This window comes from Garra rufa, chromosome 5, assembly GCF_049309525.1.
Source record: "Garra rufa chromosome 5, GarRuf1.0, whole genome shotgun sequence".
Lineage (NCBI taxonomy): Eukaryota > Metazoa > Chordata > Actinopteri > Cypriniformes > Cyprinidae > Garra > Garra rufa.
The window spans coordinates 27331044-27344142 of NC_133365.1; the positions used below are offsets into that span (position 1 = coordinate 27331044).

The following is a 13099-nucleotide window of genomic DNA, read 5'->3' on the forward strand; positions in this document are numbered from 1 at the left end:
TATTAAATCACAAACAAACGCTGTCAACATCGGTACAGCTTGTTCGAATCTTGTTTCTATTTACAAACACAAGATGGCGATATCGACTTGTTTCTCAGTGCTTATGCACATGCTCTAAATATTTTAAACATTTATAATGTATTAACATGTAAGTAGTTGTTTAGTTAAACACTCTAAAGAAAAACTTGATTGTCAAATCAGTTTTTGACTTCAAAGGTGAAACGTGAGATGACTAGAAAAATTCTGTGCAAATAAATATAAAAGTATAATGCAGCACTTTTTTAACGCTGTATTTTTATTTATATATATGTTATAAAAATATATAATATTAAATATTAAGATGGGAGTATTAAATGGAAGTATTTGACTTTTATTTAAAAACAATGACCAAATAAAAAGCTAACTGAAACTTTTACACGCAGCTCATGTCACATAAAATTAGACAGCTTGTAAGATGAACAGACAATAAAACTTGCACTCACTGTGGGTGTGAGTTAAAATTGTTCCACCCTGTCATAAAACCATTGAAAGAAAGGTCGTATAAGGTTGTGCTTGAGATTAGTGATTAAAAGACAAAGTGAAAGTTGCATGGCACTTCCCTGGTATTCCCCTTCATCATTAGATGCTATGCTTACAGGTGGCATCACAGCTTCCATTAACAGACGACTGCAGAGTATGGTGTGTGTATGATCTGCCAGTAAAGGAGGTATTTGTTTGCTTTTTTTGTTGTTGTTGTTCTAGTCACTTCACACATGTTCTACTGTAATTTTGAGCAATGATGATGACATTTGTGAATTTATGACTTAAAATTATGTATTAAAATGAGGTGATGACTAATTGGCCTTTTTTCCTGACTGATTTGAAAACTGTTGTTTTCCAGTGGCTCGTCAGTACATTACTTTAAACGACCAGTATGACTCTGTATTGTTCACAGGTTTCTTTGTTGATCTGTGGATGTGGAACAGCAGAATTTAAACCATGAGCACTTCAAAGGTAAAACGGTTATTTTCATTTTATATTTTCATAGATTTGTACAAACTGCCCACATTATGAGTACTATAGGAAAGACAAGAGATTTCAACTATCACAGAAAGTCACTCACTAATGCTCCGGAAGGAAAAACGATGCCTTAAGAGCCAGGTGTGTAAATTTTGAACAGAATGAAGATGTGTACATTTTTCTTATTTTGCCTAAATATCATTTTTTTTTTTTTCATTTAGTACTGCCCTTTAGAAGCTACAGAAGATACTTACATGTTTCCCAGAAGACAAAATAATTTAAATTCACTCTGAACTTCAAATTCAAAAAGCTTTTACCCCTGGCTCTTAATGGATCGCTTTTCCTTCTGGGGCATCAGTAAGTGTTCAAACCTTCTGTAATAGCTGCATATGAGTGCCTCAGTGGAAAAAGATGGATCTCAAAATCATACAGTCATGGTTGGAAAGGGTTCAAATACACAAAAATGCTGAAAAACCAAAGAATTTGTGGGACCTGAAGGATATTTCTGAAGAACGATGGGTAGTTTATCTGTTCAGGACAAACAAGGGATTCATGAACAACTATAAAAATAAAAAATAAAAATAAAAACACTGCTGTGGATTATTCAGCTAACAACAGTATTAAGAATCACTACATGTAAACTCTTTTATGTGAAAAATCTTATTCAGGTAATAAAACATAACATGCATTTTGTATGATTCCTCTTATTTTGTAAAATAATTAACAATTTGCAGATTCTGCAAGGTGTATGTAAACTTTTCACCTCAACTGTATGTCCTGCCAACACACAGTAGCACTGTCAGTAAGACTAGACTGCTTGAATGATTTAATGAATTATGGAGTATTTTGTTGTGTGTTTGAACAAATAGTTTGTGTGAATGATTCAATGACTCATCTATGTAATGACAAAATAATTTCTTGACACCAGGCAATTATTTAACTTGTCTCTCTGACTTGCAGTGTCCCGGTTGTCAGCGATCTGATATCAGAAAGCTGGACGGACAGCGTGCAGTCTGCAAATCTTGTTCTAAAGCAAAGAGGTGCGTCTTTCAGTTCTGCTTGGCGTGTCAGAGGGAGTGGCCACACAACGCTTCGACCACCAGCTCCTGCATGTTGCCCAACTGTGCACTTCGTGCTGTACTTCTCAGCGTCACAAAGATCAGTGACCCGCAAAGCTCAGTGAACGGATGCCCGTACTTCAGGGCCTGTCCGGGATGCCAGTCCCTATTAACGCACAATGGTGAAGGCTGCCCCAACATTATTTGTCCCGACTGCGATAAGGAGTTCTGCTTTCGGTGCCTACGTCCAGAATGCTTTGACAATGAATATTATAATGAATACTATGGCGATGACAATGGCGAGGACGATGACTATGATGATGATGATGACGATGATGATACTGAAACAGAGCCCTGTGTGATAGTGGATAATGCTGAGATCCTTAAAGATCTCTAGTGGATGAGGATAAACTATTAAATGTAACATTTAATTTCATATGAGAATAAATATTTTTCAAAACTTCAAATGTTTTTGTCTTTTCTTTTAAGTCCGAAAAGGAAAAATAAATGTTTGGAACAAACTAGACGTGATGTTTTAATACTTTTTGTACAATGAATACATTTTCATTGTAAAAGCTCCACTGCATTTTGACTTTTTTCGAAAAAAAGTACCGAGAGCATATTTATGATTATGGTCGCGATCAAGTGGTCAGGACTAGAATATTCGCCTTATTCACCTCGAACGTTCCATCGAGCCTGAGGGGTACGCTTACCATTTCCGGGAGTTCTCACAACGCGATTTCTGGATTTTGCTCAGTGCAATGGTGCTGTTTTTTTTAGATATACTGTCATTACACTATCGTTGTCAACAAGCAATAGACCAATTATCTGTTTGTAAACATCCGGGATGCGCGCGCATCTTGGTTGCAGAAAACCCGGGAGACATAGCGTTTACGAATAGGAAATTACACGGATATGGTACAAAACGAGAGGGGGTTCAGCGAAAAATCGGCAGCTGTCAGCAGGAAGTGGCTGCCAGTGGCAGCCGACAGTACCTGTCACTAAAACCGGACGTCTGCTGTCGGACGGGACTGGCAGCGGCAGAAAGAAAACAACAAAAATATAAATATGTGTATATATAATAATAAAGTATATAAAGTTATAACAAATATATACTAAGTTTAATATATAAATATATGTTAAGTCAGAAATGTGTACTATATGATTAAATCTATCAAAATTATCATTAAATGGTAGATTATCATTTATATGTGTGTGTGTATATATAAATAAATATATATATATATATATATATATATATATATATATATAGATATAGATAGATAGATAGTTAGTTAGATAAATGAATGTGTGTGTGTGCAAACAATTTATAGAGAGACAAGAAATGCTGTATATTGTATTTTTATTATATATAAATATATTCAAACATTCCGTAAATTGATTAAAGACCTGGATAAATGACAAAAGTAAATGGGCTTATTAATGACCTTTATTTTTTTAATCATTTAAGCTGTGTTATGAAGGTTCATAATTCCATTTGTAGCATTTCAAGAAACAACACTGTTGTGGTTGTTTAATAAAGCATTTAAATTTGTAAAGGACTTGGTATGATGTTAACGTCAGTGCTGTACGATGTAAACAGCATTACAAGTGTTCAGCTCCCATTGTCTCCTCCTTAAATGCTTCCTCCGTGGCTGATGTGCACAGCTTCTTTCTTTAAAAAAAAAAAAATAAATAAAATAAAATAAAAGTAACTTACAACCAAAATTACCTGTGTAAAATGAAATGTATTCTCATATAAAACATATACCTTGCATGTGCCATTTTGGATAAGAGCAGATTCATCCACCAAATCCTGATATGAGCCATATCATGCTGAAAAATAAAATTTTAATTTGGAAATGGATGTTTAAAATGTTCAAATGTAATACGTAATATTTTTTATCAACATAAAAAAGGATATGCTACTTTGCTAACCTGGGTAAAGTCAAACTCCCAGTTAAGTGCCAAATACAGTGCATACTGTCAAACAAAAAACACAGTTTTATAGAAATCTTTTAGAAATATTTTTTTCATTGGAATAAACCAGATGTCTTTTGATGACACATAATTTGCAAAAGTGTTTTTTGCCCAAGATGAATGTTGTGATGGGAAAACAAAACCACTGTAACTAGTTACCATTAGCATGAATACACCACAGTCCACAGATGCTGACTGTGCAGGAACATCCTGGAAAATAAATCATAGCATAAAAATTTACATTTTCATTATAGATTTTACATGTTGCACCATGAATTCATACCTTATTTTTAAGGAGCTTCCAAGATCCTGGAATCAGCTTTATTGCAACTGAGCTATATACACAGATAGAAAGAGATTAAATCAGTGTTGAACCACTTAACACTGTTATAGGTATAGACAGTAGCAAGATTATTGCTATTAGTTAAACAAGACACTGTTACTTGAACCAAGCAGCAGGTATTATTTTTTTTTATAAACCACTGTCTATACCCATCTAAAGCCAGAGAACAAAATGTTGAACTGAACCACTGAACTAATATTTTCATCTTTGAAATAGGAACAATGAACAGTTCCAATATATTTTCTATAGATTACAAAAATATAGAAAAATTGTTTTGCAGTCACATGCATAGAACTGGAACACAGAACCCCCTCTCCCACAAAGGAACTCCATGGAACAGAATTATACAGTATGTAAACCTGAACATGGATACACAATCAGTATCTCCATAACCACTAGGGTCAGTGGAGTCAAGGATGTGTATCCTTTTAAGTTTCGGCAGCAAAACCTGTCAAATACACAACGTTACATTTCTACAATACAGTTTTAGTATACAACCTTCATCTTAAAAATGAAAAAAGCTAAACCTTGGATGAAAACAATGATTTAATTTTCAAAGAAATTTCCAAAATAAAAATTATTTGAAGACACCACCACCAACAACAATAACTTACACACAGGGTCCAGTGACTTGACTTGCATATGGGAAAAATTATGCAGTCTTTCAAGGATGCATCATCCTGTTGGAGAAAAAATATAAGCTACATTGTAAAGTGATGATAACCTTAAAGCAGTGCATTAAAATTAAGCTACAAATTTTTAAAACCACTTACAGGCAGGGACAGAAATGGATCACAATTTAGAGGTGGTTGCCAAGTGGCTACTGCATATGCACTGACAACATGAACATCCTTGCCCTGGATGAAAATAAAAAATACAACGTAAAGCACAATTATCCATTATTAAACATTATTAGTTAAACAGATTTGTTAATGATACCCATATTACCTTCTGTCCAGCAATGTGGGATAGCTGAGAAAGGCAACAATTCACCACCTATTGTATTAAAATCAGAATGCTTTAGGTTAAATAATAATAATAATAATTATTATTATTATAATAATAAAAAGACCACAAGCTATTTAAAAGATGATATTAAAATATAATCGTTATAAAAGTCCACTTACTGTTGCCTCCACTTCCTGGTTCAATCCCAAAGACATCAAATCAAATCTTTTCAACACTGTTGTACCCACTGCACCTATGATCTCATCCGGTGATTGTGTCTCATCCAAAATATGATCCAACTTAAACAAAACAAAAAAAACAACAACAACAAAAAAGACAAAGACAATTTAGTCAATAAATTAGTATAACAATCCAGAATGACTTCTTTCTGCTTTGCTTAAGGCAGGATATGATGGTTAATATTTAAACATTATGATCCTTATGTGAAAACATGTATACCAGTGGGTTTTGTTGGCTTTGCAACTGGAATTCTGGGATCTCCTTCCTGGCACGTATATTTTTCCGTCCCCAGCAATCAGTGTCAGAGTCTGGTGAACTTGTTGAAACTACAAAATACAGACATATGGTGCAATAATGCTATTACTAATTAATGTTTCAATTTCATCAGGTGCTTTGTGATAAAACACTGCACATTTATTACTACCAGTACCTACAAAATAAAGATAGTGTAAAAAGCTTAAAATAATTGACCTTGAGATTTACATTTACTTAAGCAATTCAAATCAATATTACCTTGTTGTGCTGTGGTACTGCCTGTAGAGAATGTACACACAAAAAGGAACATAGGAGTATTATAATATGACAACAGTTGTCTGTCTAACTGAAACTGTCATTATAGACACTTTAAAGGCTTTAGCTAATATGAAAAGCACTGAACACTAAAACATCTACCTTCATTCCTGAATGTCAATTTCCCATGCAGGCCAATGTGGACAGATTGCTTTGCTTGCATCTTCAAAGTTTTGGTGTATTTCTCATTAATCCTTTTGTTATGAAGGTGAAAGTACAGTCGGAGAGAGAACATATAATGTTCATCTTTCATTTGACATAAAGAGTACTTGCTGGAAGACAACTCCCTGTTTAACTGTTCTGCTGTGGAGGAATTAATAAGAGCAGCTAAATGTGGTGCCAATTTCAAACTCCTCAAAAGCTCCTCTTGTCTCCTCTGATTTTTCTGATGGAAGCGATCATACAAAGAAAATCTTTCATTGGTTCCTGTCACAGGATGCAGGGAAGAGAATCTGTCAGAACTGTTGGTGGCCTCCTTAGCAGAGACTGTTCTAGATGAGAAGCCAACACTTGTCACCCATGGAAACCGGACTTCAAGTCGTTTTTCCACGGCAGCCTGAATATGTTCAGCAGTGTTTGCACAAAGTCGACCATCATACGGCTGGAAAAAACGCTGGTTGGTGCGATTATTTACGTGTCTTGCAACACGTCCAGCAATATCAGAGACATATACTGTGGGAGGGTGTTTAAAACTCAATAGAGCATCTCCATGATCACGTGCTGACTCCTGCCACCACAGAGCTGACTGGTAGTACACCACAGAGTGTGTGCAGGTCATGTGCAGAACACCACCTTTATTTGACAAAACAAGAAATGGTGAAAAACATCCTCAAAACATGTTTTATTAGCATGATAAAAAAATCTAAAGAAAAACACTTTTTAAAGAAGAAATTCACTTCCAGAATGAAAATTTACAGATAATGTACTCACCCCCCTTGTCATCCAAGATCTTCATGTGTGTCTTTCTTCATGCTTAAAGAAATTATGTTTTTTGAAGAAAACATTTCAGGGATGTTCTCCATATAGTGGACTATTACGGTGCCCCGAGTTTGAACTTCTACGTTTAATGCAGTTTAACGCAGCTTCAAACGATCCCAAATGCGTCTGTAAATGATATCACCTGAGAAAGAAGGGTCTTACTAAACTACCTTTTTTTTATTATTACATTTATATACTTTTTAAACCTCAAATGCAGTCTGTGCATCTCTGGTTCAAAACTGTTAGGGTAGCATTTTCACCGTTAACTTCAAACATAATTTCAAAATCATCCTACACTGCTGCAGAAGTACTGACCCAGTGTTTGCAAAGATGACAAAAAAGGTAGTACAGCGATGTAGGGCAATTTTGAAGTTGTAGAAGAAAATGAGATGGGTGTCTAAATAACCTAACTGTCTTGAACCAGAAAAAAAGTTCAGGCAGAGCAAGACAAGCGTTTGAGGTTAAAAAGTATATATATATATATATATATATATATATATATATATATACACATATACATATATATATACACACACACACATATACATACACTAGTTTAGACCCTTCTTCCTCGGCTGTAATTGTTTGAAGGTGCAATTTGGAATTTCAAACTCAGTGCACCATATATGGAGAAAAATCCAGAAATGTTTTCCTCAAAAAACTATTTATTTACTGACAGTCAAACATCTTGGGTGACAAGGGGGTGAGCATCACATTAGGGTTGCACGATTAATCGAACGATGTTGTGAGGCGCGTTTAGTCAATGAAGCCGGTACTTTGATTAGTAGTAAATTCCCATCACGTGCGTTCAGCTGGAGCGGCAATTCAACGTGAATTCAACGTGCTGAACGCATGTGATGGGGATTTACAACTAATCAAAGTACCGGCTTCATTGACTAAACATTGTTCGATTAATCGTTGAAGCCCTACATCACATTCTGTAAATGTTTGTTCTGGAAGAGAACTTCTCCTTTAACAAATAATAACAATGTCTTACCACCAGCCTTCTGAAGCTTGACAAACATCTTGGGGTACAAGTCCTTGTAAAGGAGTAGCTCCTCAAGTCTGTTTATCAAGTCAGTGATACTACCAACATGTGATACTCCAAGGGCATTGCAGGCTTTCACCAAAGCTTCTTTCTTTGGCTAAATAAAAAAAGTAATGGTCAATAAAGAAACAAAATGGTAAAAGAAAACATCATTACTAGAATAAAATAGAGTACATACTGGTTTGGACTCCAGCACTTGCAAAATGGCATCTTCATCCATCTCCAACCCACAGCTTGAGGTGAATGCTCGATCTTTCTGAGACAGACCTTTGAAAACTTCTGTCTTTGGGACAATATCGCTTAACCTTGAGTGATTGCCCAACCATGGAGTGAAGGCGGTGTATGTTAATGGACGTGCATATGGATTGGCAGACTTGTTTCCTAAATTACAAAAAAGGAAAATAAAATGTCCATTTCAGGATTTAAGATTTTAACTACAGGTACCCCCACTCCATACCCTAAAATAGCGCTTACCATCACAGAATCCAGAAGAAATCATTTCCTTCTCAATTGTCTCCCATCTGGTCCTCACATTCACTTGAGTGTCTTCTTGGCTGATTTTGTCCAAGCTTGGGCGTCTAAACAGATGTGCTGATATACAACCAAGAAAATAAGCAAAGAAGCAAATATCAAGCAGTCATTAAATGCATTTATAATTTACAACACAAAATTCACACAACACACCCTCCTCATTCTGTTTTACCTGGTAAATCAAAAGCGATTTTCCAATTTCCATCTGCTATCAAAATGGGAGGATTATGGCCACATCTGACGCATGAATAGCTATAGGAGTACTCCCTCAGAGCAGAGAAATGATAAAATGCCTTTCGTATTAGATTGTGTGAAACTGTAATTTTGGCATGATCCTCAATTGTTTGCAAAAAACGTCCAAGGGCAACATGATTCTATACATTTAAACAAACAAACAAACAAAATACACACACCACAACAACAACTCACATTAATAGACATGTGGAAGTATTTGTGAAATGCAAGTCATATTTTCCTGTCACTTACTGCGAGTCCAGATGTCAGAAGAGTACACAGAGGAATGGTCAAAAAGGTCCTGTTGTCATAATTGTGAAATCCAGACTGATACTCTTGAAACCTCACAGGACGTCTACAGACAAGGCAATTCTTCACATACACTGGCACATCTGGAGAACACAAATTTTATAAAACATTAAAATGTAAAACACAATGTGGAAAATAATACATAAATAAAGACACATTTTAGAAATTAACCTCGAGTCACTGAGGATATCCCATACACTGTCCCATGCCGTGTAATTAGCACCCTCTCTCCCAAAGCTGGTGGAGTTGGGCCAGGGCAATAAGGACAGTTGGACTCGAGTGGTTCAAATAAGTTGGGGATTTGTTTCTCTTTTGTTGCCAAATCCTCTGGAAGGTCTTCTGGCACCCTCTTTTGCTTCCACATGTAATCTGTCCAATCCTGTATGTCAGAAGAAGCCAGTGCTGCCACTTCTGTGTCTGCAACATTTCTGACTCTTTCATCCACATCACTGTCTTCAGCATTTGGGTCAGTCTGACAAGAAAGAAGGTGGGGTTTCTCTTGATAGAGCCACCACATGCACAAGTATCTGTGCACACAGCTCCTCATTTTATTGCGGCACTGGCAGTGCCACTGGCCTACATGGCTATCAAAAGAAACCCTTGTCCTTTCAAACTGACACCAGTTGTCTCTCACCCCAGTAAAGACAGAAAAATAAACAAACCTGACAGAGGTTTGTTCATTCCAAAAAATAGGAAACACGCAATCAACTCCATTAGTAATGCTTTTGATTCTGAGCTGCAAACATTCATCTTGTCGTGTTTTGGACAACAGGCCATTGTCTACCATTGACTGCAAAGCGTCCTCCCTAAGTGCTGGTGGTGCAGAATAGCACACAGCTCTGTTTGTCCTCTGAAGGTGATCACACTCCATGCCTGGATTGCCACTTTCTACTCCAATCCTCATAAAATCATGACACAGCGGTGACTCACAGGCTATAGAACCTGAGACAATTTGTTTTTTTACGTGAATAGGGACTCTGGGTCCATGTGCATCTTTTGGGGTGACAAAAATCCCATTTCTCTCATCGATACAAATGACAGGTGGTTGCTCCTTGACATACTGCCTTGCCTTTGGGTTTTGTAATGATGGCACTTCTGAAGGACAATAGAAAAAAATGCAAAGACAATATATACACAAAGACCAATAAATATTAAACATTCATAAAAACCAGCATCAAGAGTTCGTACCCTCAGGCTTGTTGGTAACTTTGCTTGTAACCACAAGATCTGCAAACAGTAGAAACAGATAATGGGAGTTAAACATGGATGAAATCAAAATGAAACAAGAGTTAAAAATGTAATTTACATTACACACACCATGATTGTGTAGGTGCTTTTTAAAGTCAGGGGCACGACACAAGATGTGCTGGCACTTAGGGCAATGCCAGTGGCACCTCTTCCGTTGTTGGGACCTCAAACAAAAGCAAGGAACACAGTATTTTCCTAAAATAAAATAAAATAAACTTTTAATACTTTTTAACTAACAATGACAAACAAACATGCAAAATTAATGTGCAGTTTGTAGAATGCTTACGGATGCCATTGTCCTCAAAATATATGGCATGCTTTAAATGCTTTGCCTGAAAATGTTCAGGAGATGACATCACCCCAGCTGTACAATAGGGACAACTGCCTGTCCCAGGATAGACATCGTCTACTCCAAAAGCAAGTGGTACACCTAAAAATGCATTGTTTTAAAGAAAACAACATTCCTTAACACAAACTCACTCATATATAAAATGTAAAACATTTCAAATTACATTTCCTATATATAGTTTTTTGCATATTATTTCCAGAATTTTGAAAAATGTGACTTCTTACCTGCCATAACTCATAGCCAGGTACACAGAAAGGTGAAAAGAAAGAATGATAGTTCTTAAAAGAACTGTTTGGTCAAAATTTTTGTAACAAGAGGGAAAAATAATGGATAGCAGACAATGCCTATAGCAAATTAAACAAAAAAAAAAAAAAAGATGTGGTTAGTGTTGTACGTGTACCTTTAACACTTTCAGACAAACAACATAACATATGTGACCCTGGACCACAAAACCAGTCATAAGGTTAAATTTTACAAAATTGAGATATATACATCATATGAAAGCTCAATAAATAAGCTTTCTATTGATGTATGGTTTGTTAGGAAAGGACAATATTTGGCCGAGATACATCTATTTGAAAATCTGAAATCTAAGGGTGCAAAAAATCAAAATACTGAGAAAAACACCTTTAAAGTTCTCCAAATTAAGTTCTTAGCAATGCATATTACTAATCAAAAATTACATTTTGATAGGTTTACAGTAGGAATTTTACAAAAAAATCTTCATGGAACATGATCTTTACTTAATTTCCTAATGATTTTTGACATAAAAGAAAAATCACAAATATACAAATATACCCCAGCGACTTAAGACTGGTTTTGTGGTCCAGGGTCACATATATCATTCAGTAACCTTAGATTATTTAAACATGTTAATACTTAAGAGTTATTGCAATATTTTAAAGTTAATGGTGCCCCCCTAACATACTAAGCTCAACGGATACTATAGTAGACAAAGTTACATTGTCGTTCGCTAACATAAAAGTTAAAATCAAACATACAAAGCAACAATTATTCATTACTCCGACCATTAATTTCCAAACTTACCGCTCTGACAAACGCCGCCATTACTGAAGAATTTCGCGTCTGTCGTCCTTGCATGTGATTGGTTGCTGCTCCGTTGGTCGATGCTGATTGGCTGCCACCAAGTGGCAGGTCCCTCCTACCCTCCGACTGCCAGTAACTGGCTTCCGGCTGTCAATGACAGGTACTTCCTGCTGCCAGCTGCCAATTTTTTTTCTGAACCCTTACTGGACAAAACAGTTCGATTCTAAATTATTATAGATTATTTTGATTAATGTTATTTAAAAAATGTTTACCGCATATTACAACAGCTTGTCACCCAACGATAAGAATGGTTATTCAACGAAATTAACGTTAGTGGGATTGCTCTGACAGATCCGTTTGCCATAGATGTAATCGTGTACCCAAATCAAGTCAAGTGCAAATTACATGTATAAAGCATGCCTCAACAGGCTTCAAAACACAATGCAGACATACAAAAACGATCAATGTCTAACAAATTAATTTAAAAACACGATGTGACATTACTTGCCATAAATTCTCTGAATTTTGATGCCTGCAATTTCATCCCTCTTAGCAAATAAAGAGACAATATTTACCTCAAATATTTAAGTTTTGCTTTGCCTTTGTTTATTTCACACTGGGTTGAGTTGAGTAGGAAAAGACAGAAGTGACCAATACCGATCTCCTGTACAAAAAGTGTATTCTAACGTTAGTGACTGACAGTAGGATAGTTCGCTATAACTTGTCAACGTTAGTAGCCAAGCTTACGAGACTAGCCGTGTAACTTTACCCACTGCACAATACAACATTTTCACGGTTGTCTTTCCTTCATTTTCTGATTTTTCTTTCGGGTTTTACGCTGCGTTCCAGGCAGGTTTTTTAACTCGTAAAGCAGGACTTCAAATCACGACTCACATCTTTGTAGCATTCCAGGCAAGTCACCCCAAACTGCCTGAGCGCATTTATTATTATTACATTATTATTAATTTGTTTGCAATGTTATATTGTCCTAAAGTCTATTTTTCACTGTGTACCTCTTGCATAAACACCGCACTAGGTGCTGACATAGTGGTTTCGCGGGCTATGTCACGTCAGAACTCGGAACTGGGAGCACATCGATCTAGTACGAGTTCACGAGTGGGAAGTCACGGGTTTGACTGTCGTTTGGGTGCACTTTCACTGATAGAAGATCGGAAAAACGCGAGTAACGGGTTGCCTGGAACGGGACATTATAGCGG

The 13099-nt window shown here is 36.2% G+C and overlaps 2 protein-coding genes across 5 annotated transcripts; one reads left to right on the forward strand and one right to left on the reverse strand.

Moving 5' to 3' along the window:
• The first annotated feature begins 577 nt into the window (after positions 1–577).
• On the forward strand, positions 578–2483 carry LOC141334346 (E3 ubiquitin-protein ligase RNF144A). Its single transcript, XM_073839397.1, has 3 exons — positions 578–706; positions 935–993; positions 1960–2483. Exons 2-3 carry the CDS (start codon positions 979–981, stop codon positions 2452–2454), a joined length of 510 nt encoding a protein of 169 aa, XP_073695498.1. The 5' UTR covers positions 578–706; positions 935–978; the 3' UTR covers positions 2455–2483.
• A 920-nt stretch (positions 2484–3403) lies between these two features.
• Positions 3404–13099, reverse strand: LOC141335745 (uncharacterized). Of its 4 annotated transcripts, XM_073841291.1 has the most exons (25): positions 12630–13099; positions 12458–12546; positions 11883–12085; positions 11060–11179; positions 10773–10916; positions 10556–10681; positions 10427–10465; positions 9410–10333; positions 9182–9321; positions 8868–9069; positions 8639–8755; positions 8343–8545; positions 8114–8261; positions 6241–6930; positions 6082–6102; positions 5788–5894; positions 5508–5627; positions 5329–5376; positions 5154–5237; positions 4995–5060; positions 4321–4372; positions 4197–4247; positions 3996–4040; positions 3829–3893; positions 3404–3732 (listed from the first exon to the last, which is right to left on the reverse strand). In XM_073841291.1, exons 4-21 carry the CDS (start codon positions 11064–11066, stop codon positions 4328–4330), a joined length of 3231 nt encoding a protein of 1076 aa, XP_073697392.1. In that variant the 5' UTR covers positions 11067–11179; positions 11883–12085; positions 12458–12546; positions 12630–13099; the 3' UTR covers positions 3404–3732; positions 3829–3893; positions 3996–4040; positions 4197–4247; positions 4321–4327. The 4 variants fall into 4 exon arrangements, with proteins under 4 accessions (XP_073697392.1, XP_073697390.1, XP_073697391.1 ...); XM_073841289.1 differs by having other exon boundaries at positions 4321–5060; XM_073841290.1 differs by having other exon boundaries at positions 4321–5060; positions 12458–13099.